We start from the raw sequence: 25,581 nt of genomic DNA, 5'->3' as shown, positions 1-25,581 counted from the left end.
TATACTGTATTAACCCTAGAAGATTTTAGCTAATGGTTTTGCATCCTTTATAGTATGTTGAATTTACTTCTACTCATTTATATTGCGAATCGTTCTGCATTCTTTCTTTGATTCTTTTTGTTTTGCGCTGCATTCCACCTTATCCACTACAGAATTTCTTTTTTTAATGCTTACCCTTCTTAGTAGAAAAATGAAAAGATGACTCGACCCAAGTAACTAGGGAACGTTTCACTTGAGCCTATTTGTTCTGATTCCTGATAGTTAATGGCCGAAAAAGGTTATCTCGGCGATTTCCGTAATCTATTTTCGGAAATCATAATCAAAAGACTCCGAAATTTACATTGAATTCTGTGCCATAGCTTCACCGATTACCACAAACGTGTCAGGGTCATTTCACCGGAAGCCATTCCACCGAAAGCCGTTTCGCTGAAATCTAGTTCTCCGAAAGCCATTTCACCGAAAGGGTTATTTCATCAAACGCCATTTCACCGAATGCCATTTCGCCGAATCGTACATCTGTCCTAATATCATTTCACCGGAAGCCATTCCACCCAAAGCCGTTTTACCGAAATCTAGTTCGCCGAAAGCCATTTCACCGAAAGGGTTATTTCACCAAACGCCATTTCACCGAATGCCATTTCACAGAATCGTACATCTGTCCTAATATCGTAATAGAAATTGATTTAAAGTAATGACAAGTGAAAGATGATTATGTTTACGCTAGCTTTATTGATCTACAACCGTACTTATGATGTATCTCATATTCAAATTACCAGATAAATTCATTTATCCGCGTTCAATCCAGAAAGATTACTCTCTTGATTAAATTTTTTGGACTGATTTCTAATCCTCGAAACAGAATTTCAAAGAAAACTTGTTGACTTTATTGGTAACTAAGCATCAAAGCATTCGCTTGATGTATCTACCAGGCAAATGTTTGCGATGTTTTACGTTATATTTTTCTATGAAATTTTTTTTTTCGATTAATAATGTGATATATTCGAAGTTTCGGCGAAGCGATTTTCGGCAAATCCCGGAGAGTCTCAAGAAGATCAGATTTAATATAAATTTTCTGTGTTCGTTTTTATCTGTTGCATTTTTATCGAGTACAGTCTTTAAAATAGTAGGGCACTTTAGATCCCATCGCTTTCTTCTTCAAAAGAAGAACTTGAAGAACAGATCCAAATGACATTCCAACACTATAAAGTATGACTCCTTCATGTGAATTTAAGATGTTCAAAATCAATCCACAAAACTCTGATAAATCGATTATAGATACCATTTGTAAAGCTTTTGAGTGCCATTTTCAGTGCTATTTGGACTGTATATCAGAAACGAAATCATATTTTGATTGATAACCAATTGTCAAGGTCTGCGAATGGAATCATTTTGATATGGAATATTTTGGAGTTTGGCTCTACTTGTGCCAGAAGTTTTTTGGGAATTTGCTAGATGACCACGTTCAACATGCTGTTATTCAGGTACCAGAACTTCAATGCGGATAATATTCAATGTTCGGTCCGAAAATACTGTTTTTTTCTGCAATTGACCTAAATTAGTTGTATCAAATTATAACCAGTAAAGTTCGGAAAAATAACTAATATTTGTGTTGCATTGTGATCATAAATCAATTTCGAATACATTTAAATCATTTTGGAAAATCAGTCAGAACCCGATCAGCAGATGATAGCAAATCTATAGCAAAAATGTACCTTTATGTTACTTATTAGAATTTTTTGTTATTTCAACTACTGACTACACATATTAGAATTTGTTACGAAAATTGCTTTCCGTTATAAACTTGTTGTTACTTGCTGATCATAAACAACTTGTAAAGCATACAAATTTTGAACCTGTTTGGGTAAATCAAAAAAAGGCTAGATCCAATAATGGGAGCACATGCAATGCAATGAAGTTTCAATTATTTGAAGGATAGACTGGATAACAGAAGCCATCCTCCATGACTATGCTAGAATATCAATTTTGCCTAATGTTGAAAACTCACCTTCCGGATTCTGCACCCGACATGGCAGCGTAACCGTATCGTTCAACTCCGCCTCGATGGTGTGGTTCTTCGTCAGTAGCTGACTCGCCGACGATGATCCCTGGAAGCTGATCTCGTTGTCAACGTTCTCCCGGGAAGGCTCATCCTCGTCATCGTAGTCGTAGTCATCTTCATCCGGGGCTGCACCAACGCCGCCACCACCACCTCTTCGTTCCTTCGATAAACTACTACTGGCGGGTTGGGGAGAGGCTGTAAAAATAAATGGCAGAAAAACCGGAAAAAAACTAATGTTAAAAATTTGAATTAATGTTCTGAAGCACGTCTAGATCAAGTGTTTTTTTTTGTTTTGCTCAATTCGCATCGGTAACAGACGTCGTTTTTAACCGTAGTCTAATCTCTTGCTAAGCGGAACAACTCGAGTGCGATCGGTGCCTAATGCCAACATAGAGCGCGCCTGCAACATGCTAAAAACTTCAAATCGCAGCCAATTAATCTTACACATGGATTTTTTTGCCGCTTTTCGCTCAGCAGATGGCTCAAACCCGGGTACTGACCTCTCGCGAAGAATTGCTCCCAAGTAAGGGTGACGGACTGATGTAGCCTTCAATTGATGAGATGTTTGAAATGTTTTGACAATTGGATTTTACAAGAATGACATAAATCTTTGACAGATATACCCATGAAAATATATGACTAGGAGTCCTAAATGACAACAAGGAGTTTTGTGGTGTGCGGTCACTTGGTTTGAAAATGTGATTTAAGGTAATTTTATATACTATTTTTAAGCCATATTTCGATGCAAAAAAAATAAACCACTTCAGTTTTTATCGTGAATGTATCAATTAAAAACCTGTTTTAATTCACCTAGTGGTATAATGATGCCTTTCTCATATTCACTGAAAGAAAACGCCAGCCGCATTTTGAATGAAATTTCATTCAATGCGATAAATAACTGAGAATTCCGACTATTGAATAATAGAACAATCTGCATGATCATATGATTAATATTTAGTGAGTTTTACTACTTATATGTGTGATTATCATTCATATATTATATGACTGTCAGTTTCGTTTGAAATGTTAGTGAACTGTATGTTAATCATCATGAATCAGACTGAATGTATGTTACCCATTGTTATTTAATCCCTGAGAAGAGTTTATTCGTAATAATGAATTATAGAACAGTTCGAATAATTTTATGATGAGCGAAAAATGAGTTTCATGCTCATTTCTTCTGATTTTTCCCATCATTTATATGATTGGCATAAATATATGGAATTGTATTACAATTGTATTTAAAATTGATAAAATCGAAATGAATTTGTTATATGATATTCCCGCAAAAAAAATCTTTCCGTGCATGTATTATTTTCATTTTGCAGTGTTTCATACAATCGAATACAGAAGAATTTCTTCTTTCGAAATTTAAATGAAACTTTGATGACGCGTTATACGTTTAAGGTTTCTATTTAATACGTATTGTGGTGGTGATACGAAATCAATGATTAAGAATGGTGCTCGATGGAAATATTGGAAAACCTGGTGTCAGAGTACTTTGGTGAGTATTCAGTGAAGTAAGAGTCTGTAGTAGACTTAGAATTCACGTAATGTAAGGACAATTTCTACTTTAGGCAAACAATCATTGTGGCCAATTCTATTTTTCTAGGATTGTATATTGCCCCCCCCACCCCTGATTTAATAAATTCAAAACCTTTTTGAATCCGTATATCGGATCAATTATATTTTATTTGTATCTACTATCTTAAACAATCAGATTGATAAGAGGAGACCCTTATGTTTAATAGAAAATCGAGCCAAAGAACTGAATTGAAATGAATGACGACACTATTTAAAGAAAAAAATCTCAGCCTTAATGAGTAGAATGAAAAATGATCCAAATTTGACAAGAAAGTTTTCATTCTACCATGGAGCTACTGCATACTCTTGGAATGGATCAAACCTGAATTTTTTTTTCTTTTTACAAGCGTCTTTTTCCAGGATTGCTATGGAGATGGAAACTAATTTTTTTAGTGTACAAGTCAATCATGTTCTTACTATCGATCAATTTTATTGTAAAGTAAAATATTATTTTAAATAATCGTGGAAATTTATTTTAAAATCATTACTTTTACAGACAATAAATAACAAAATTAAATCGAAGCGCTGGACGTTTTTACTTTATTTAAATTTAACTTTTCTGGCTGCATAAATGAATTTATTGTGAAATCGATTGGAAAGGTTATAATGGTTTTCAACAGTAATATAATTTGCATTGAAATGGAAACGGAAATGTCGTGTATCTCACAGCAAACGATGTTTTATATGGAATGGATACTTTCAACTTTAAAGTTTTCTTACATTTTCTTATATTAATAAACCATTGTAAATAAGTGATTCTCAATCGGAACTATTCGGTTAAATATAATTTATTGTATTTTGATGACAAAATATATTTTTCACTGTGCTATATATTTTTCTTATGTTGGTTTCTGCTGCTTAATGGTGAATATATTCAAACTGTACACTTGATTCTTTTCCGAAAAATTGTTGAGGGGAAAAATTAAGCTTTTAATTGTTACGATACTTAACAACCTACACATTTCATTGTAAAAAGTTTGTGTACAATCCATTGAATACCCTAACGAATATTAGTACGATAACTCAACCGACTCCAGCATAGTTTATACAAAATATTGAAATGTCAACTTATGTTCAATGGAAAAGTTTCAATGAATATGTAACAATAAATCTTATGGTTTCTCTGCAACATTGTCTCAGGTGTCTAAGTGGTATATGTGAAAACCTTGCACTCGGCATCTTAAAACTAAAGCAAAGTACCTCATTAAATATATTATTTTTACTACCATGGAGTGGGAAGATAAGTTTCTTGAGACATTATCAACTATTCAACTAATTGTCTTTCAGTTATTTTAGTCAAGGGTAAGAAGCCGAATAAACTATTTTTGATCCGCATACATACGACCACTGTTGCGAATTTATTCCAAAGAAAAATAGCACGCTCGGTAATTTCTGGTGTAATCAGTGTAAGTGGATTTACATAAATTCGGCAATAAATCATTCTTTCGTTCGAGACGTCAGGTTAGACGTTACACTTCATGTGTACAAAAAAAGTGTCTTGCAAATAGCATTAACTTTACGTCTGCTCAGCGGATTATGTTGATCCGGGGGTTTGCGTCAGCAGTTCAACATAATCTGCTGACGCACTGATGAGTCGAAAACGAAACGTAAACTTAAGTAATAAATCATTCGATTATTATGAACCGTTTTATCAACAACAAAAATACGACCAACTTCGAAAAGCAGATCAAAACTTGAAAAAACTGTCGTCGTAATGGTTAGAAGCAAAGCCTTCCAGATGAATCGGGTGATGGTGCTGATCGGTTTAAAATATAATTATTATAATTATAATAACAAGTATGCGAAAATAAACAAAATTTAAATTTGAACAAATGTATTTTTATTTTTGTTAAATAAATGATTTTTAACTTCAGTGTTATTTGTATTTTCTTCTTTCAATGTTATTGTTTTTATTTATTCAGTGAAATTGTTTTTTAAAAAATCTAAATCCATTATAGGAAAACAAATTGCAGCTTCAACCAATTCTATTCATTAAATTTACTTTTTTATGACTTTGTTACTATTTCAATAAAATAAATTGAAATAGCCCAAACTTAATTATTCGTACAATATTACATAGTTTTATTAGGCATCCTGCGGTTCCAGCCCAAAACACTCTTGCGAATAATCTTATCAATTTTTGTAAACAATAGTATACGCTAAAATCCGTTCCAACATCTTGGTTGACGAAAGTGTGTGGGACATTCTTCGTCAAATTTTTCTTATCAAATCTGATCATTTACACCTTTGTTAGGAGCACTTACATATCAGTTCATCGATTTTGAAAAAAATATCCATATACTGTGATACCTTTTTGACACTTTGACCAGTTCTTATTCATACTCATTGAACTCCAATGCAATTGTAAAAAAATTCAACTGTCATAGAAATGTTTAAAAATGGAAGTGGAGCATAATTAAAACTTTTTTTAATTGTAGGTCATTTGCATTTTAATTTATTTTCATTTCCAGGTGTATAATTCAATATTAATCTATCTTAATATCATCCGCATTATAAAGACTCCGTATTACATAAAACTACATGAAAATCTCCTTAATATCATTCGACGATTGGTGTAGATTAAATTCATTCGGTTTATGGTATGCGATTATATGTACGAACATCATACGCACTACAAAATGAATAGTATTTCCTATATGGCTGCTGTGATTATTAATTTTGAAACGAAAATCATCTACATTTTGGATTCATTCAATTTATAAGTGTATGTGCTTCAAACAAATTTTCAATGATATTCATACAAATCAATTTGTTTTTGACAGAGGGGAAACTGAATGGCCGACTTATTAAAACCATCTGAAAATCGTTATGAGGATCAGATGAAGCAAAAACCATTCAGCTTGTGGCCGGTAAATTCTTTCAGTGTAGTTAATTTAGTTGCCTTAGGAGGTTAGTTTTTTCAATAAGGATTGCTTTATTATCAGAAAGTTGTTTTGACAGTGTAAAGTGACGTCTCCACTCAGTATTTTTTTGGCAAATTATCGTGAATAGGTTAACTCCAGAAAAACGCTTCCAAATCGTAGAAATTTAAACTATTTATAGCGAAAAATTGTTTACAATTTTTGGTTGAAAGGATACGTCAACGAGCAAAATTGCCCTATGTTACCGTGAATGGAAATCGATACAGAACCATGATCGATGAAGTTTTGTTGCCAAATCTTCAAGATATGGATGTGGATAAAATGTGGTTTCAGCAGAATAGTGCCACTCGTTATACTACGGCCGAAACAATTGACTTATTGACGGCCGAAACAATTGAAATTATTTCGATGAAATGGACCGGTGAATTGGCCTCTGCGTTCGTGTGATTTGACACCACTTGATTACTTTTCGTGGGGATACGTGAAGTCATATTTGGTTTATGTGGACAAACCAGCATCGATTGATGCTTTGGAAACCAATATTCAACGTGTCATTGCTGAAATACGCCCTCAAATGGTTGAAAACCTGGTAAAATATTGGATCTCCAGAATGGCTTTTGTGAAAAATAATCGTTGCGGCCATATGCACGAAATCATATTTAAATATTAAATACCAAGAAATTATCGACCTAATGAAATAAATTGATTATTTCATAATTTGGCATGTGTATTATTTAAATTTCAACAAGCAAGCTCTTAAAAAAACACACTTTACTTTCTTTTATATATAATACAACATGCTATTGTTCGCGTCATGTTCAATTCGAATGTTGTCGTTCCTGTTGTTTTTTTTATGCAGACCTTGGCACGCTTCAAGTTTTCTCCACGTCAGCCAAAAATTTATCTTGTTTATCGCACCGAAGCTCAGTATTCGCCTGGAACGGTAGACTTGCAGTCTAGCGAATATTGAATTAGTCATCCTCGCAAATGACAGACGCCACGGTTAGTAAATATCACGTTTTCTGAACGTGGCCAGGGCCGGATGAACCTTATTTTTGACTCAACATAATTTTCCACGTTAGCAAATGAACGAAGTGACAAAAGCGTGTAAATATTGAACAAATTTGATTTTTTTTTGAAGAAAAATAACTTCCGGAACGACTTTCATTTATCAAATCATTCCGGAAATCCGATCCTGCACATACCGAGTGCAAGTGCATAGATTTTGTGGGAAACCTTGAAAGCAAGAGCGACCTTCTGCGACTGAGTGCGCTTACGAGCTCCACCATTAGCTTTTCTCTGCAAACATTTTACTTTGCATCAGGAACCCTATTCGAATGAATTTTATGCAAATTAAATAGTGACCAATCTCGGTGTGGCCAAAGGTCAACTTGCATGGATTGCATGCTTCTCCATTTCTCCAGTGTGAGGAATGATAAAAAAAATACAACTAAAAAACCACAGACACCGCCGGTATCAAGTGCATGACTATTTAGACGAATGTGGATCAAATTGATTGTCCTTTATCGAATCAAATACACTTTATATCATATACATCATATATACACCACATGGATCACTCTTGCGATTCACAGTAAAGTGCGGTGGCACAAAAGGTTACTAATACACTACAAATTTTTTAATGCACATATGACAGTTTTCTCAATCAGTACACTGAACCAAAGTACTCCAAATATATAAAATAAAATATCGAAATTTCAAAAATAAATATCGAAATTTCAAATTTCGACTAAAATTTTAAACTATTCTCAAAACAGTTCACAGCAAGGGGCAGATCGCTTGGTATATGCACTTTTAACTCATAGACAATGTATAAAAATGACAATTTTCTTTAACATTCTAACTTTCCCTGAGAGAAAAGATAATGTGCCGCTAATTTAAATTCAATGTGATGAACGCAATGAAAAAAAATCGCAATCAAAGTAACTTGTAATACACCGTTCATTTCATTTTAATTTTGTTCTATATATCAGAAATGATCTGCCAAACATTGCCTTTTCAGCCTATAGGTTTCGTCTTTTCAGCACTATTCATAACATTAATGAGCAAAGTTAAATACTACTTCATAACTCTTGAAAGTGAAGACGATAGGTCTAAAAGAGCGTAATTCTACATTTAGTTATGAAAATGTTCACACCTCTACGTGGATATAATGCTCAATTATTTTTGACATTTCACTTCTGGGTGCACGCTAAACACAAACTATTAAACCTGGCTGAACTAATAGCCTTTTCCGTCACGAGATGGTGTTACTGTGATGTCTTTATCGATTTGTATTGAATTCGTTAAAGTGATCCATATTGATATATAATATATTTGATCGAATTGCAACCGTCAGTGTAATAAGTATATTAAATGTTTATATACTTTTGTAAACAGAAATTTTAAGCTCTGTTTAAAGAACAATTTGTTAATTTATAAACAAATTTTCAGACCAGCTATGCTTTATGCAGTATCAATTTGGTCAAGTTGTTGTTCCACCAGGAAGAAAACGCCTCAAAGGATTCAGAATAAAATTCTGAAAATGATTTTGAAGCGTCCTCCCTGGTTTAGTACAAATGAGTTACACAGACTCACAAATATAGAACCATTAGATGTAATATCACATAATATTATAAGCAAATTCCGACAAAAATCGATGCAATCTTCAATTGAATCGATTCGCTCTCTGTATTAGTTAGTAAGTTAGTATATAAGTTCCTTTTCCTCATTACACAATACAAGTAGGTTTAGAATTTTCCCTACACAAAAATCACAGAATTGCGGAAGCAAATGATGTCTTAATGATAATAACCGAATCATGTATATAATAGGGCTGAAAAGTCACCAACTGTGACAGAACACCCAATTTAAATCTTTATAATTTAATTTTAACTCATATTCCAATAAATATTTATTAAAAAAAATTATAAAAAGCATAATGTAGGTAAATGCATATGTGGTGATGTTCTACTCTTCATAGTTATTGCGTTTGTGTTTAAAATCGGGTATCCAAAGTGGCAGTTATTGTTCTTTAATTGCTCAAAAGAAGCCATTTTCATTGTATTAAAAAATATCAGGGGTAGTGTTTCAAGTGAAATTTCCCTCTGAACACAAATCCGATGCTGATGCTGAGGTGTTCACCAAATGCACCGTCTGGTGAAAAATGGATGCGTAAATGCTCCTAACATGTATGTATAAAGTTGCCTGCGCATTTTATACTGGGGTCGCTCTAAATCGGACTCCAATCGCGTAGTTTCGCTCTGAAAATGATCTCGGGTCGTCGCACCACGCATCCATGCGATGTTCATGTTTTCTTTTTTTATGAGTTGTTGTGTAGGGCGCGTACCACGTGTTCATTTTACTCGGAGTCACAGTCGCCCGCGTGTAGGTTCAAAAACGAAAATGGTATAACACAACCACAGTAGCTGATGGAAAATAATACACCCATTTCTCACTAGAAGCGCTGTTAGTGTCTCCCAGTCGGGGAACAACTTGACGCATTAGCTGAGTTTCTTGTAACCCGCCTCCTTGTCACGACGCCATCTTGATGAGATCAAAATCGCAACTTCAAAATCAGTTGATTGCAACGTAAACAAACTAACAGTAATACATTTGTTTTACGCGTTTACCTTGTTTAGTGCACAAAATTGAGTGAATTTTGGGTCGACTCTCTCACAATAACTTGTCGGTTTACCTAAAATACAGCTGACAGTGTTTTGGGACATCAAGTGAATATAATTTTCAAAATTTGTGAGTCGCGATGAGTATCAAAACATCGCAGTGTTTGGGGCTCGAAACGCGAGGAGCTCAACGTAATCGGTATACTTTCAAATAGCTGGTGCTCACATACCGGTGTCAGATGGGTGGTGTAACCACTTTGAAATTGTAGATGTCGTGTCTGAAACTGTTGTTTACTTATAAAATGGAACGTCTATTGAACACGCAACTTTGTATGTATATATTTTGGTCAAATACACGAAATAAAGGGTGATTCTTTTAAGAGGTATAGGATTTGATTTTCTAAAAAGAAACACAAAAAAATTGAGAAAATTGATGAGATCTTCGATAGAACAATCAATATAATTTAATGTTTGAAGATTATTTCATGGAAATGTTGGCCATGGGTCCGCCTCCGATGGCCCATGCGCAAAGTCCAATCTCAGCACACTCACTCCAACAAATCGGCCGGTATTTCACAAATAATGCCACCGGTAGCTCTTGCAATGCTTCTGGCTGGTCTTCACTCCAGATGCGACAATTATGCCTGTTGACGTATCCAATCAACAAGAAATAAGCTTCGTCGCTGATCACAACTGAACTGAAAAGTAGATCTTCCTCAAAATTTACCAACGCCCATTCATGAATAAATTATAGACCAAACTGAACAAGGTTGACAATGCCTGTTAAAAACAGTGTTGCCAAAAAGATACTAGTAAAAAATCACCCTTTAATTCGAATAACACACTTTGTTTAGAAAAGAAAATATGTTTATTTAATAAAAACGCAGAGCGTACCCAACATAAAAGCTTAGATTTAATCGGCTAATAATAATATGTGAAACAAGATGGTATGTTTTTATTCAACTGAAAATTTCTTTACAGCAAAAACTACTTTCACTCACACACATTCAACTGATTTCGTGTAGATATAGCTTATAAGCGATGGTGAGCTCAACTCCTCCGCGGCCCTCACAATATGTTTTTTTTAATATGGTGATTCGTTCCGGAAGGCTAATGTGCGTAGTGCTTTTAATTTTTTTTCATTTACTCATTTACATTATATTATATTAATTTCATTCCCACATAGCTTTGCAGTAAAAAATGTATCGATGCTTTATAAATGCTGTTTTTTTGTGTGCCACATCTTCCGACAGGTATAACACTCAATCTGGTCATCCAACTCTCAAAGTCACTTCTGATGTTTTGTAATCTTCAAAAGATCGTCATGGATAGGGTTACAACGCGTCGAAGTTGTTATAATCTATTTCAAGAACGATAGATTAAGTCATGGAACGCACAGCTAATTGCGTTATGTCTTTGGTATGTTATCAGTGAAATACAGTCCTATTCGTGCGAGAAAGTGATCAAAAAATTGACCGACTGTGCGGCCGTTCGTTTAGAAGAGCCGAAATGGCCATATATTGCGAATTCATATTCAAAACTAATTGTCATGAATTGAATTTTCAAATAAAACCGAAGTGTACTGAAATTTGAATTTTGTACGCTTTATCAAAAAAAAAACTCACAAAACTGATGCACTGATACAGGATGAAAATAATATTCCGAAATACGTATCTCTATTGTGACGTTTAATATACATATTTAAAGTGTTGTGAGATACATAATGAATATACTTATTGACGTAACAAAGTAGAATTTAATGGGATTACAAAAATATTCGAGCAAAAAAGTTGAAAAACTCTTTATACTTTTTATACGACTAACCAGAAACTCTCCTCGCGTTCATAGTGATGCATAAGATTCTTTTTACTCTGAGAAAAAACTGTTCTCAGAGTAAGATCCTTTTTACTCTAAAACAGTTTTTTCGCATTATATCGCCCATGATTGGTTATGGATACACTTTTGTTGTTGATATAAGCATGTAAATCGTACACTGAGAAAGCATGTAAATCGTACACTGCAAACTATTTGCATTAGTATTAGAGTTCAGCATTGGAGCCCAAGTAACAATTTTTGTTACGCTAGCTTGTTTGTGACTAGTTTGCAACCAGATATTTGAGTGATTGTTACTAACATCTAACCACTTGCATGACTCCAAAAGCGCAGTTTCTACTAGTTGTTGAGTCGGCTAAAACTATGTTGTCGTTACGTTGTAATGCCATACTGAAATAACTTATCTATTCATAACTTGAAAATAACTTGTTTCCAAGTAAACTAGTTGAAACTTAGTCACCATCGACATTATAAACATTGAATGAATCCAGAATACTTTTCTATCATCAATAAAAAAGCAGAAGAGTACTTTAAGTCACAAACTTGACACAAGGTACAAATTTCACAACGATCCAAAAACTGTCGAGCGGAATTCAATTTTACTTAACTGTTTTTTATGCGCCTTCAATCAAAATCTGTTTATAAAGATATAAAAAATAAACAACAAAATAACCCTATGTTCGGAATGCTCTAAATTATTCCGAGTAGAGTGATTTCTCATCATTTTAAATTCATATATCATGAGAACTATAATATTATCACAATCGATGTTCAATCCCTATATTATTTTCTTCGTGTTTATGACAGTGCATAGAACAAAAATGACTATTCTGCCTTTCACTATTTTCGGCAAAAAGTAATATCCTGGTTTTATTTACGTTTCATACACTTCTTGAGACTCCATATTGTGTTCGCCATATTCAAGCCAACAAAGGTTGTTTTGTTTGCATTTTAGTTGTCATAACGTTGGGAAAACTTACCGATAACTATCTGAATTAATGAAGAAATTATATGTTATAATCTTATAATATCTAAGTTATTGCTATATCAATTCACAGTAACGATTCACATATACGTTAACGTATTATTACTGGTTTCGCAACGGAAAATAAACCTTTTTTCAACTAGTAGCTTAAAACATAGCTGTGATTAAAGATATGTTAGAATCAAGTAACGATAACTTACAAATGATAATTAGTTTAATGTTTACGTTATAAAGAAACACTGCTGTCACCTTGATTTAACCAGTATAACATAAAAACATGTTCGTGCTCTTGTTGCAACACAGTTGGGTTAAGCGGTATCAAAACTAGTTATGGGTTGCTACTATTGAAGTCAAATAAACTTATTTTCAACTAGTGGCTAGAAGCATTGTTGTGATTAAAAATATGTTTGGTTTAAGTAACGATAGCTTATAAATTATATTTAATTCAATATGTCACAAACGTGTTATGATTGGAAACCTAAATAACTATTTCGTAACTAGTTATGTTATGATGAAACATTGCTGTCACCATGTTTTAACCAGTATAACATAAAACACATATTCGTGCTCTTGTTGCAACATAGTTTGGACTTTGTCGTATCAGAACTAGTTGCGGATTGCTGCTTGGGAGACCGCCCGTGTGTTGCTACTTCGTCATTGATCGGAATCAATTAAGCTTGCAAATCGTTTTTCCGAAATAACTTACTTGGCAACAGAGATGGCATTTCACTAGAGTGATACACCAGGGCGTAGGTTTCAATTAAACACTGCGGATACATTTGCTACGCTCCACACAAAGAGGAAAGCGCACTCCTTCTCAGTGTCCAGACAGACAGACTTTGAGTGCGTGCTTGTGTTGAAAGAAGCTGGTGCGAGAGAATAACATTCTCTTCGCACGAATCGCTCTCACGTACTCTCGCCTAAATACACCCAAGTGACCACTGGCGCGTGATGGCGAGCGAACACATCTGTGAAATTCAATTAAAAGTGAGTAGATCTGGCCTTGCTATGAAAAATTTGCAATGAAAACCGAAAATTTAATAATAAATTCTTTTATTTTGCTGATTTTGCGTGTCTCACGCTTCTCCCACGCAAACCATACACCAGAGTGCTCACCGGCGTGTACACCTCTGTGAAAGTATCTGCATCCACCTCAGAGAATTTATTAGCTTCTCTAGCACTTTGGTGCGATTCAGTGGAGGAGGTAAAAGGAAATAAACAAACGCACTCATGATGCGTGCACACTTTATACAACAGTTGTGTGTATATGTGAAAGAGAAGAGCTCTCGTTGAAGTTGTCACTGCGCAGGGAGAAATTTTGCTTGCTCTTCGTCACACAGAGGAGATGGACATCTTTGCTTGGCAATAGCACGTAGTTTCACATTGTGTAAACTGCAATGATCCTTGCATGCTGATCAATACCGACACCGGCCACATCTGAATGCAGATCTACTTGAGATCAATGCTTGTTTCAACTTGGAATCTTCTGCATTTCCACATGCATCACAGGAGGGAGTTGTTCGTTAGTAAGTTTTCGAATAATATGATCATGTGTTTATTGCTCTGGGTAGCCGGTTACCAAAAATACATTGCTTTTACAGTCTGATAATGATCGTGGCTGTGTGGAATTTCCCAAGAGAGAATCGCAAGTTGACAATTACCGCAGAAAATCGAATCGATGATTCAACTTGATGATTCTCATACTAGGTTGCAATATTTCAAAACCACGTACAGACATTTTCATAGACTCAACTTATACAAAGGTTATATGCACATAGTTAGAATAAGCGGCAATAGTAAAATGATTCTATCGCAATTATCAACTGCCTGTATAGAATCGGATCGCGAAACAAGAATAAGCGACCGTTTGTTGCTTCAGAGAGGATCCCCACATCAGCGTGCTAACCTTTGATTCTCAGAAATGTCATCGATAGAAATTCGCTCTCGCACTGGTGTCTATTCTATGTTAAATGAGCCATGCCGGGTTTTTGTTGTTGCGATGATATCCGTATCTTTTTGATGGCAGTGATTCAATCGTGTGAAGAGTTGCTGATGAGCGTTCTTTGATACGATAAAAGCCATCCTTGCATTTAATTATCATTTGTTTAATAAACAGCCGTAATACTGGTAAGGTATCGCTCGATTACCGTCAATCGAACAACAACGCCTTACGTGACACGAACTAATGTCGATATCTACTCCCAAATCAAAATAATTAAATACCAAATGGATCCTCCTCGCAGTTAAAACTATATTGATATACATTCTAGTTAATGACGGTCACAAGAAATATCTACGCGCGTCTTGAGCTTTAACCTCAAGAAAACTAGATCCATTGATCAAACGTTCCCCTAATAATCGGAATTTAGTCTAGCCCGATTTTTAGTAGGGAGAAATATAACAAGACATTGTAAATACGAAAAATGTGAAATATCTTTAGGGAACGATCTCACTAGTATTCTGTTTCACCTATTCGCATTGCTGTAAACAACGTAAGAGGACACACCACTACTGAAAAACGACAATAAACACTCGCGGATAGACCAGACCAATTTTTGACTTCCAGCTTGAATAACACGATTGAATTGAAAATTTTCACACATTCGATACAAAGTTGATAACACCGACAACAGTATGCAGATGGCGCTTCGATCGGTTAGAATCGTTTAATTTTCACGATAAATTCGTAGCTTCCGTCACGTAAACATTTTTTAGTTTCGTTAATCTTCATTATTTAAAACATAACACTTTTAACACTTTTCACTAATCAACACACAATTGCCACAGCTGCACTATCACTCAAAATAACTGTTTCGACCAATTACTTTTCTATAAATACATCAAAATTAGACTGGAAGCAACACTTAGGCACCGTATCGTACTCCCAGTGATGCCAACTCTCCCATCTGTGAATCGTACACCGCAAACTTGCCAGTTAAATTTTAAACCACCTGACAAATACATCTCTTAATCGGTTCAATCGGTTGAATCTCAGTTACCGAATTGTTTCCGATTTAATTGCAATTAGCTCCTGGTCACCAGCGGGAATTATCAACGCTCTCGGAGTAATCTAGCTAAACACAAAATTTTTCAGATTGCGTGAAATGTAAATTGAATCCAACTCTTATCAAACGCTTGGTGGATGAAATTAAAGAATCTCATATGTCTCACATTGATGCAAAATCGTTTTATCGCTTACCGGTTTCTTTGTTCGCCAATCAGATTTACAACGAACTTATATATTTATCTTTCAAATACCGGCAATAGCAAGGACACCTGTCGATGTTCGCATCGAATTGTTTATGAGCAGCCGAAAACAAAAGCCGTTTCCGTTTCGGTACGGTGATAAATTGCCCCACTCAATCAAGTTCCGTATCTGTAGGTTTGTCTGTCAATTTCTGGAGCACGGATGAAGAAAATGTCCCGTGCTTCCGAAAACAACTTCATCAAAATTCTTTCGGTCCCTCGCTCCGCATCGACGGGAAGCCTGTCTTGTTATTATGAATATGTGACACTGCAGTAAGTGGCGATGAACGCCTGGCCAAACGGTAGATGAGGAGGAATAAATCATTCTTCTAACGATCCGACTTCTAGCAATGCGCCGTCCTGCTTTGGTCATACGGAACTCCTATCTAGTCACGACGAACATGAACAGCTAGTCGGTGGCACCTCGCAGTTTTTTCTGTTTGTTTGTTGATCGTGCACAAGGTGCAGCAAAGGATTGCCGATCATATTTGAGGTGACACTTTCGTTTTTCTTTTGTCTTGAAATCCATTCTTGTTTTTATTGGATACCTAACTGGAACTTGGTCGTAACTTTTGTCAAATATGAAAAGGTAAGTAGGAAAAAAAATTGGTTGGGCTATTGTAAAAAATGTTCGAAGAACACCACGCCCAACCGTAACCAATCGCTGTTATGATGCAAATTACAAGCTGTAAAGTATGTTAATTTGACATTTTGTACAGTTGACTCGACCCGCTAGTCAGTCATATGTCAGTCATTAAAAAAGCTGAAAGAGCCGGGTGGCATAACTTCACCGGCGAAAAGGAGGTATAAGCAATCGGTTTTCGGGTAAGTGTATAAGTCCACATTTTCCCAAGTTGATTACGAGCTAAATACATGAATTGCTTTACCGATTCAACATTCGTGGTTTAATATTTATTCAACGTCTGTGTAATGCACCGATCAAGTGTCCGTGTTCGTGAGTCAGGAATTGGTCGAGTGGATGATTTTAGCTTGAGCTAATCCAGCTCGAACTTGCCAGATCTAGCGATGTGTGGTGGTCTAATAAAAATGTCAATTGAAGTAGATATCACGTGTGTTCCGTTCGATGTCATTGAGACGTTCGGTGGGATTTCGTTCTGGAATGTTGTGCAGAGTGGTTTCGAACTTTGTTGCGGTGAATTGCCACTGATGATTTTTCTTAAACAGCGACAAAATAAGATGAGGATAGGTATGATTCCTTTTGCACAACTAGACGATAGTTGCTCAGAGTATGATGACTATATTATAAATTTTCGAATAATATACGTAAACGTCAGTTACTTTATTTCAGAGTTGATCCATAGAGTTCTTAGCATGCAAGAGAGATGCCGTAACTACAATGCTAAAAATCGACACTTTTTTAATGTTCAATTTTATAAATGTGTTTTTCTAAATACATTTCAAGTTCTGGACTCACTTCTGAATATCAAGAACGCTTCAAGTGTGCTTCGAAAGTTTAACACATAAATGTTACAAGTGTCGTCAAATAGCTCCATCATATCTCAGCACATTTTAATCTTAAGTGTGGACATGTTGTTATCTAATGCTTCGAACATAGGACTAAAGTGTGTAGCTTTATGATATAGATCAATGCCAGTTCGCTTTCACATCTCATCCAAGTCAGTCGATAAAACAAATCCGCTTACGTTCGGGACAGAAGAAACCAAGTACAGTATTGTGTAGTGAACAATAGAACGACCTCGAAATGAGTGAACCAAACGAACAAAAGCTACCGCCGACACGAAAGAATACAATTGTTGTTGACTTCAGGCAGTGCAAAATTCGACCTTCGATACGAGAACTTGAAGGTTTGCTTAATGCATCTTGACATTAAACGTGTGCAATGCAATAAGACAAATAATGTTAAAGAGTTGGATGCAATTTAATTCGCAAAAGACAATAATAATGTGCATTATGTGGAGCACGAGAACAATAAATACAACATTCCAGTATATATGGAAGATAGTACTATGGAAGTGCGTGTGCATGATCTTCCCTTAAGCGTCATCGATCCTTACATTCGCAAAACTATGTCCCAATACGGAGAGGTTCTCTCTATCGAAAAAGAAAAGTGGAAGAATTTTTCCCCGGTATTCTAAATGGCGTACGTTTGTTACGCATGCGCTTGACGAAGCCTATACCTTCTTATGTGACATTCGGTCAGGATACAAGAATCCCGTGCAAATCACTTCTTACCTATGACAATCAGATGGCCACATGTCAATATTGCCAAAAAGCTGTTCACTACGGTAAGCCATGTGATAAACTGGACAAGGAGACAACTACACCAAATGACAACGGTGCTTCCTTCACATCAACCCCAAGCAACCCCAGTACACCTGTGACAGCCACCAACAACAATGAAGCATCCCCTTCAACGAATTCATCATCATCCCCTATAGAACAAAGTACACCAGCTGCAGTTAACCCTCCAACCAACCAGCAATTGCAACCAATGTACAACAAGGTACATCTACAGCAACTAGCAACGAAAAGAAGACGGAAATCGACAACAATACCATCGATGCGGCAATAGATGACGAGACGAACCACGAACGAAGTGCCCCTCAATCCTCGCAGGAGGGAAATAGAAGCTCCTCTCCCCCTAGAAAAAGGGTGACAACGAGATCCAACTAAAAAAAAATTATTTGAAAAATCGGCTCAATCGGCCACGTAAAACTTGTACGCAAATAGGCCTGAATAAACATATCTTTTAAATAAAAAAAAATAGATCAATGTCATAACATGTCAGTTTGAAGTGTCACTGTATTGATGTGTATATGTTTTCTCAATAATTCTAATATTTTGAAGAATTTCGAAGATCAAGCATTGACTGAAAATTTCCATCATGGCTTTTGAATGGTTTCAAAAACCATTTTTCGATACTTTCGGAGAACCTAAAAAAGTTCGGGCCCAGGGGACTACCCCTTTCAAACACCTTCCCCCGACTTTTTGCCTTTCTCTATAGAAAGGTATTAGAATTGCTAGAAAACCCGACATTCGAACGGAGCCTCGAAGACCCATAGTGTTATATACCATTCGACTCAGTTCGACGAGATCGGAGAATGTCTGTTTTTTTACCGCTCAATTTTCTCAGAGATGGCTGAACCGATTTTAACAAACTTAGGCTCGTTTGAAAGCTACTGTCGGGCCATTGAAATAATTGGAATAAGTGACGTAACCGACAAAATGTGTTTTTTTACCACGCATGTTTCTCGGAGATGGTTTGACCGATTTTAACAAGGCTAGGCCCGTTTCAAAGCTATTGTTAGACCATTGATCAAGTTCGAAGATCAAATGGCTGTGACTTCTGTGCCAAAATTTTGGAATCACCTCTATTTTCGTAAAGGTTCAGTGCTCAAAAGTTTAAACACCTTGAAAAAAGTCCTCATGTAAAATTTGAGCTAAATCGGACATACGTAAGGGGTGCTGCCCGGCGGTAAAGGTTTGAAAATTTTCGATCTTGAAAAAGCACCATAGGGGGGAGTACATGAAATTTTTAAATCGAAAAATTTTTTTGATGCCAAAAGTCTCAAAACTGCATGAAACGTCGAGATTTAGTGTCATTTAAAAAAAATTAAAAATCAACTTTCTGGGACTATTTTTTCTAAGTCACAAAAAGCCTATTTTTTCAAAAAAAAATTTTCGAGAAGACACTAAATCTCGACCTTTCATGCAATTCTAAGCCCCAAATGCATGTACCCCAAATTGCGAAAAAGCAAGTCAGTTTCGTTCGTAATCACGTTGTACTGTTATGTCTATGACATTACCCATCCCTCCGTTTTATCAAAACTCATGGATAAATTAACACAGGAAATTTCTTTGAATCGATTGTTTTGAAAATAACTAATGTAGTTTCACTTAAATGGCTCATGAAATTTCACACATCGTCTTTTGAAAGTTGGAACTTCATAAATGTCATATGGATTAGACAATTGTAGCGCCATCTATGTGTCAGTCAGTGATGCGTTATTCCGTTGCTTCTTAGTGGCATCCGATCCTGATATATCTAGTTCCAGACACAACAAATCGACGCCGAAAATCAGTTTTCCAATTAAAGTACAGAACTTATTGCGTGAATGATGAAAGTTTGAATTCAACGTGAATGATGAAAGTTTGTGATTCAATAAAGAATACTTCAATGTACTGCAATACCAACAATCATTTTCACAAAAATCGCTGCTTCTATCCCTTAAAAACCAGTCGCTTTTATATCTATTATTCACTTTTCTATAGAATTCAGTGACTTTATCTGTGGAAAGCATTTGATTGAATAAGCACCATGCGTCACCATTAAAATTGTGTATTTGAACCTATTTTTTTCTTCCTGGCAGTTCAGAGTAAAACAAGGCCTCAATAGTCGAGAAGTACAGTAGAATGACTATCTATTGTGTACAATGAGCATGTTGCATTTTTTTCTTATGCAACTGGCCATGTATTTTGGAGAATCTCATTTTGTGAAATAATATTGCCAAATGAGAATGAAACCAGTTTTACTCAAATTGGTGAAAAGTTAGAAAAGTTACAGGCACTTAAAGTAAGTCTAGTGATTGAAGGTTTATGGCAAAAGATGTAAAAAATCGTCCGATTACCTTGAAATTTTAGGAATATGTTGTTTAATGCAGGGCCGTCGAGAAGGGAATGGGTCTTCCCTGGCGTGGACTTTTTCAGAAGTGAAGCCGTTTGTTTTGCTCACTGAACGAAGAGGGCCCGTATTGAAATCCCCTCGGGCCCGAGTTTTTTCTCTCGGCGGCCCTGGTTTGATGTATAAGTAAGCTAATATCTACCCGGATTTCAGCCCCTGTGCGACGGTCAGATACGATTGAAGAATTTACAGACCTGTGCTAGAACAAAAAGCAGTCAAAATTATCACCGTCAATTAATTTCTGAATCCAATATTTTTCAACTCTCAGAGAACACCAGATCTGATCAAAACAAAGTGACACCTGCGTGGGACCAGTGTAAGAGCATCAGGCGCTTCTGGTTTATTTTGTATTCTCGGCCGTTGATGATGCCGGTTGTTATGTACAGTTTTTTTTTGCATATTACGCACCTACAGATCGCCTGCCACACCGAGCACTTCTTGACAAATTTGTATGGTACCGTGTTAGTTAAAGTCTCCTAAACCATCGGAAGGAGCTCTATGATATCACAAAGCTGCCGATGCCCAACCAAGGCTCTTGAGAGAGATGGAAGCAATTCTTTGATTGTAACATGACATGCGACAGATTCAATAGCTGGTATCGAGGGGAGGTTATTTCGATAAAAAGAATTGCAGCACTTTTGGATCTTCAAAAGTACCTGTTGCGACCAATTGGAATCTCATGCAGGTTCCGATTCAGGAAATTTTGATTTCATAAATTCACAATGCTTAACTCATATTACGACCAAGGTTTATAACAACATGCACTATATATTCTAACCGTCCTGAAAGCTTGGAGGTCTAAGCTGAACTGGCGATAACGGATAATCTGATAAGTTGCTAAAGTATAATCTACCTACATTGCGCATTTGTGATAGTGCAAGTGGCTTTCGCACTTGTGAGTGAGGGGATTTCTGAAATAGTCGAATGAAATAATTTATAGTGCAGCGTAACATTCCGTACGTTCATTTGGTACTGCAACAATACTCTTCCGTAGAGATCATCTCGAGCTAGGCGAATAATGTTAAAATTGTGGAAGTTTAAAGATATTTCAGAAGTTTTGCACAATGCGAATGCGTCACATTTCGGATTATTTACTAGAAATTTGAAAGGATCTATTTTCGGTATCATACTTCTACAATTGCTCTTTAGAACAGTAATCGTATCAGTGACCTTAGATAACTTAGCCATCGAAGGATACAATCGCTGAAAGAAGGGGCCATTTTACAGTCAGCTGCTTCACAAATGTTTTAACTGTAGGAATGAAAGCCATTAGCAGGCTTTTAAGATGGTCAAATATATTGCAGGTAGACATGACCCAGTCTTCATGATCAGAGATTTTAACAAATCCAGTATTTGGTAAATTCTCTGATTGATCTTTTCAAGGGATATTTGGGTTTTCTGTGTCCCACGAAGTGATGGAAATTAATGCTTAGAATTTAATTTTCTGAGATCAGCAATATTTCGCTCTTCTTCATGTTGCTGTAACTTGAAGGGTCCCACCTGAAGACATTTACGAACCCTTACCAAGAAGCCTATGTGAGGATTTATTTCTTCTCTTTCTGAAGCTATGAGGAACTGCCGAAGATGGTGCTTCGATGGAGTCATAAGCATCGCTCTCGTCAGTTGACAAGAAAACGCATGGATTTTCTGGTTGCGTAGCACTCTTCAATATTTTCGCGAAAGAGCGCTTGGAATGTTGCTTGAGGAAATGCGTCATTTCATTCATGTGTAATTTGTACGCGGGTAGGCAAAGAGATCATGCGACTTCTCCTTAAAGTAGAGAAACTTTTCAATGTCTCCATACTTATTACAACGGAATTTATTGCAACAATGGGAAACTATATGTCCCAATTGTTAACAGCTGGTGCAGTGCATGATTCGCGGCAGAAAAAAAGCGAATGGGTAAACGAACTCGGTCAAAGATGGCGTAGTTAGACAAAGCTAAACCATCGAAAGTCACTCGATACGAGTCTGATGGAGTATATGACCTAGTCCCATCCCCAGCGATCGATACTGGACTTAATTGCTCACAATCCAGTATCTTGACATCCTTGAGCAGGGGACTCTAAAAACCGTTTACTCCATACACAAGAGCGTCCTCGATAGTCAGACTCGAATCGGTTATCACGCCGTTTATCTCCATTTCGCGAAATAATACGTACACGCGATATATCCTCGTGAAAAGCTCACATTGAACAATCTCATTAGCCTGTTTTGCACTGGTTAACAAGACCCTGAGTTTGTCTGGGTGAGCATTTTCAATTTTTTTGTATTTTAGATTATCGCAAGGTCAGGTCTTTCGAAAGTATGATGACATTTAGTTGTTGCCTTTCTTTATAGCAAGGTATTAGACTTACTGGAAAATCCGAATTTCGAACGGTGCCCCGAAGACCCATAGTGTTATACACCATTCGAATCAGCTTGACGAGATCGGAAAAGGTCGGTGTGTGTATGTGTGTATGTATGTGTGTATGTATGTGCACAATATTCGATTATTAAGCCTATTGAATACTTCGCAAAATTCTTTAAAAATGATTGGAAAATTCTATAACTATTTGAGTAATCGAATAATGACCCAGTTAATCGAATAACATTCAATTGAATCGTTTGAAAATTATACTCCGGTATTGAATAATCGAGTAATTCGAAGATTTCGACATTCCTAGCACCTACTAAGCAAAGAAATGATATACAGCATATATTTATAGATTCCTCTTTGTGCGAAAGTTCATACTACGTAGAATGATGTTTTTTGTGCATGACTCGAAACCTCCTCAACCGAAGCAGAACTGCTACTCAAATGAAACTCGACATGTAAGCAACGATCTAAACCGTCGGACGAGCGACAAAAATCAAACGGATGACATCATGATGGTATGGCTGTGATTGGTTCGTGAAAATATGCAATTGAAATATTGAAATGATGTTACCATGCATGTTTAAGTTAAATGTTTCCGAATCGATTGGTTGTTAAATTATATAAATCCATCAACAAGTTACTGCGTTATTATCGTTCAAAAGTATGACTGAAAAAGATTACACGACTAGTTTTGATACACCCAAATTATTCACTCGATTATGCCTAAGACGGAAGAAAGAATAATGCTCTTCGGTGCAATATGCTTAAAGTGTTACATATACAGCGTAAACTTTGCGTCTACTTAGCGTTTTAATTTCTATTTCAATTTGAACTGCACTGATGAGCCGAAGGCGGACCAATAAGAAATCAGATTAAAATTATTTTTGTATTAAAATAATATTTGTACTAATAATAGGAAATGATTTAAGAACGCGATAATAAACATTACTGATTATAGTAGTCGTCACGTCATTCCAAAAACCTATTCTACTATACTGAACCGAATATTCGTTGTAGGAACTAATGAATGCGTAGAAAATAAAACCGGAGCGAACCGAACAGCAGACACTTACGGCAGTTTTTTTCGTCGCTTTCATCAGTACAATCATAATGTCGGTCACATCGTTGTCGTATGTTGATACATTTTCTATCGGTGCAGGTCCATTCATTTTCTCTACATTTTTGCTCTAGACCATTGAAATGCAGTATTTGATACAAAAATGATTTCGAAAACATGATAATGAATTGAAACGACATATGAAATCAATAAAAAAAAACGAAGATGTAAAGTGAGAAAGAATGGTGTGAACAATAAACCGAATATAGTGAATAATGTTAAAAAAATTGTATTTTTCAAACATCGTTCGAAAAAGAGTTCCTATTCTTCAAAAAATGTTTCACAATGTTAATTGTTCTTACTACAACTATGTTCATCGGATCCATCAGCGCAATCTACTCGTAGGTCACATCGTCGGAACTCCGGAATGCATTCGCCAGAGCTGCACCTAAATTCATCCCTGGAGCAGTCACCTACATAATAAGATGAAATATCACAATAGTGTCAACAGCAACTGAATAATACTATTCACAGTTTCGTTCATCTGACTGATCTCGACAATCTGGATGTCTGTTACAGACAAGATGCTTCGGAACGCATTGACCATCGTCACACTCGAATTCGTTGTGACACGTTGTGAATAATGAACATTTTATTCAAACGAATCTTTAAACAATTTTTCCATTGCACAAATATATTGGGTATGAAATAAATTGCAATATTTACAAGAAAATTGAGAACATATCTAAGAATTTAAAGGAAAATTGTTGGGAAGAACAAAGAATCAAAGAACATCTAGAGTTACAATACCAAAATCATCAATATTGATCAGCAACATACCAGAGAACTAGAACATACAATGGAAAACCTGGAATATAGTTTTCTCGCGCAAGTCGAATTTAAGCTTAACGCGGCCGTTTCACAACAAAAATTTTTTTTTTGCTAGATCTTGTAGTAATTTTTTTCTTTTTAGGTTATACTTGATTTCGAATGGGGTGATAATCGTGGAAAACTGGGAAACGGCTGTCTCAGTCTTATAATATAACATTTCGGTACGGAACTTGCCAAAATTGGGTGCCACCATTTTCGAGTTGGTACCATCAATTGGTGCCACCGATGGATGCGATGAAGCATATCTTAATCATTTGCCGGAACAGTAATGATTCACTGGTAAGAACAATTTTCTCAATTTTACCTGAATAAGTTATATTAACAGATAAATTTACAATTTACAAATTTACTGTGGATGCCCAATTCAAACAAAGCTATTGAAATTAGCCTCGATTAACT

General features: G+C 35.9%; 1 protein-coding gene across 1 annotated transcript in view; it reads right to left on the bottom strand.

Moving 5' to 3' along the window:
- LOC131435195 (tyrosine-protein kinase-like otk) overlaps positions 1–24,792 on the bottom strand; it is a gene marked incomplete at its 5' end in the record, with an annotated part of 48,325 nt that extends 23,533 nt beyond the window's left edge. Inside the window, 2 exons of the mRNA XM_058602832.1 lie at positions 2,006–2,254; positions 24,654–24,792. Coding sequence (XP_058458815.1) covers positions 2,006–2,254; positions 24,654–24,792 — 388 coding nt within the window. The remainder of the gene's footprint in view (positions 1–2,005; positions 2,255–24,653) is intronic.
- Between the last annotated feature and the right edge of the window lie 789 nt (positions 24,793–25,581).

This window comes from Malaya genurostris, chromosome 3 (assembly GCF_030247185.1).
Source record: "Malaya genurostris strain Urasoe2022 chromosome 3, Malgen_1.1, whole genome shotgun sequence".
In the NCBI taxonomy this organism is placed as follows: domain Eukaryota; kingdom Metazoa; phylum Arthropoda; class Insecta; order Diptera; family Culicidae; genus Malaya; species Malaya genurostris.
This window is presented reverse-complemented; position numbering and strand designations above follow the sequence as displayed.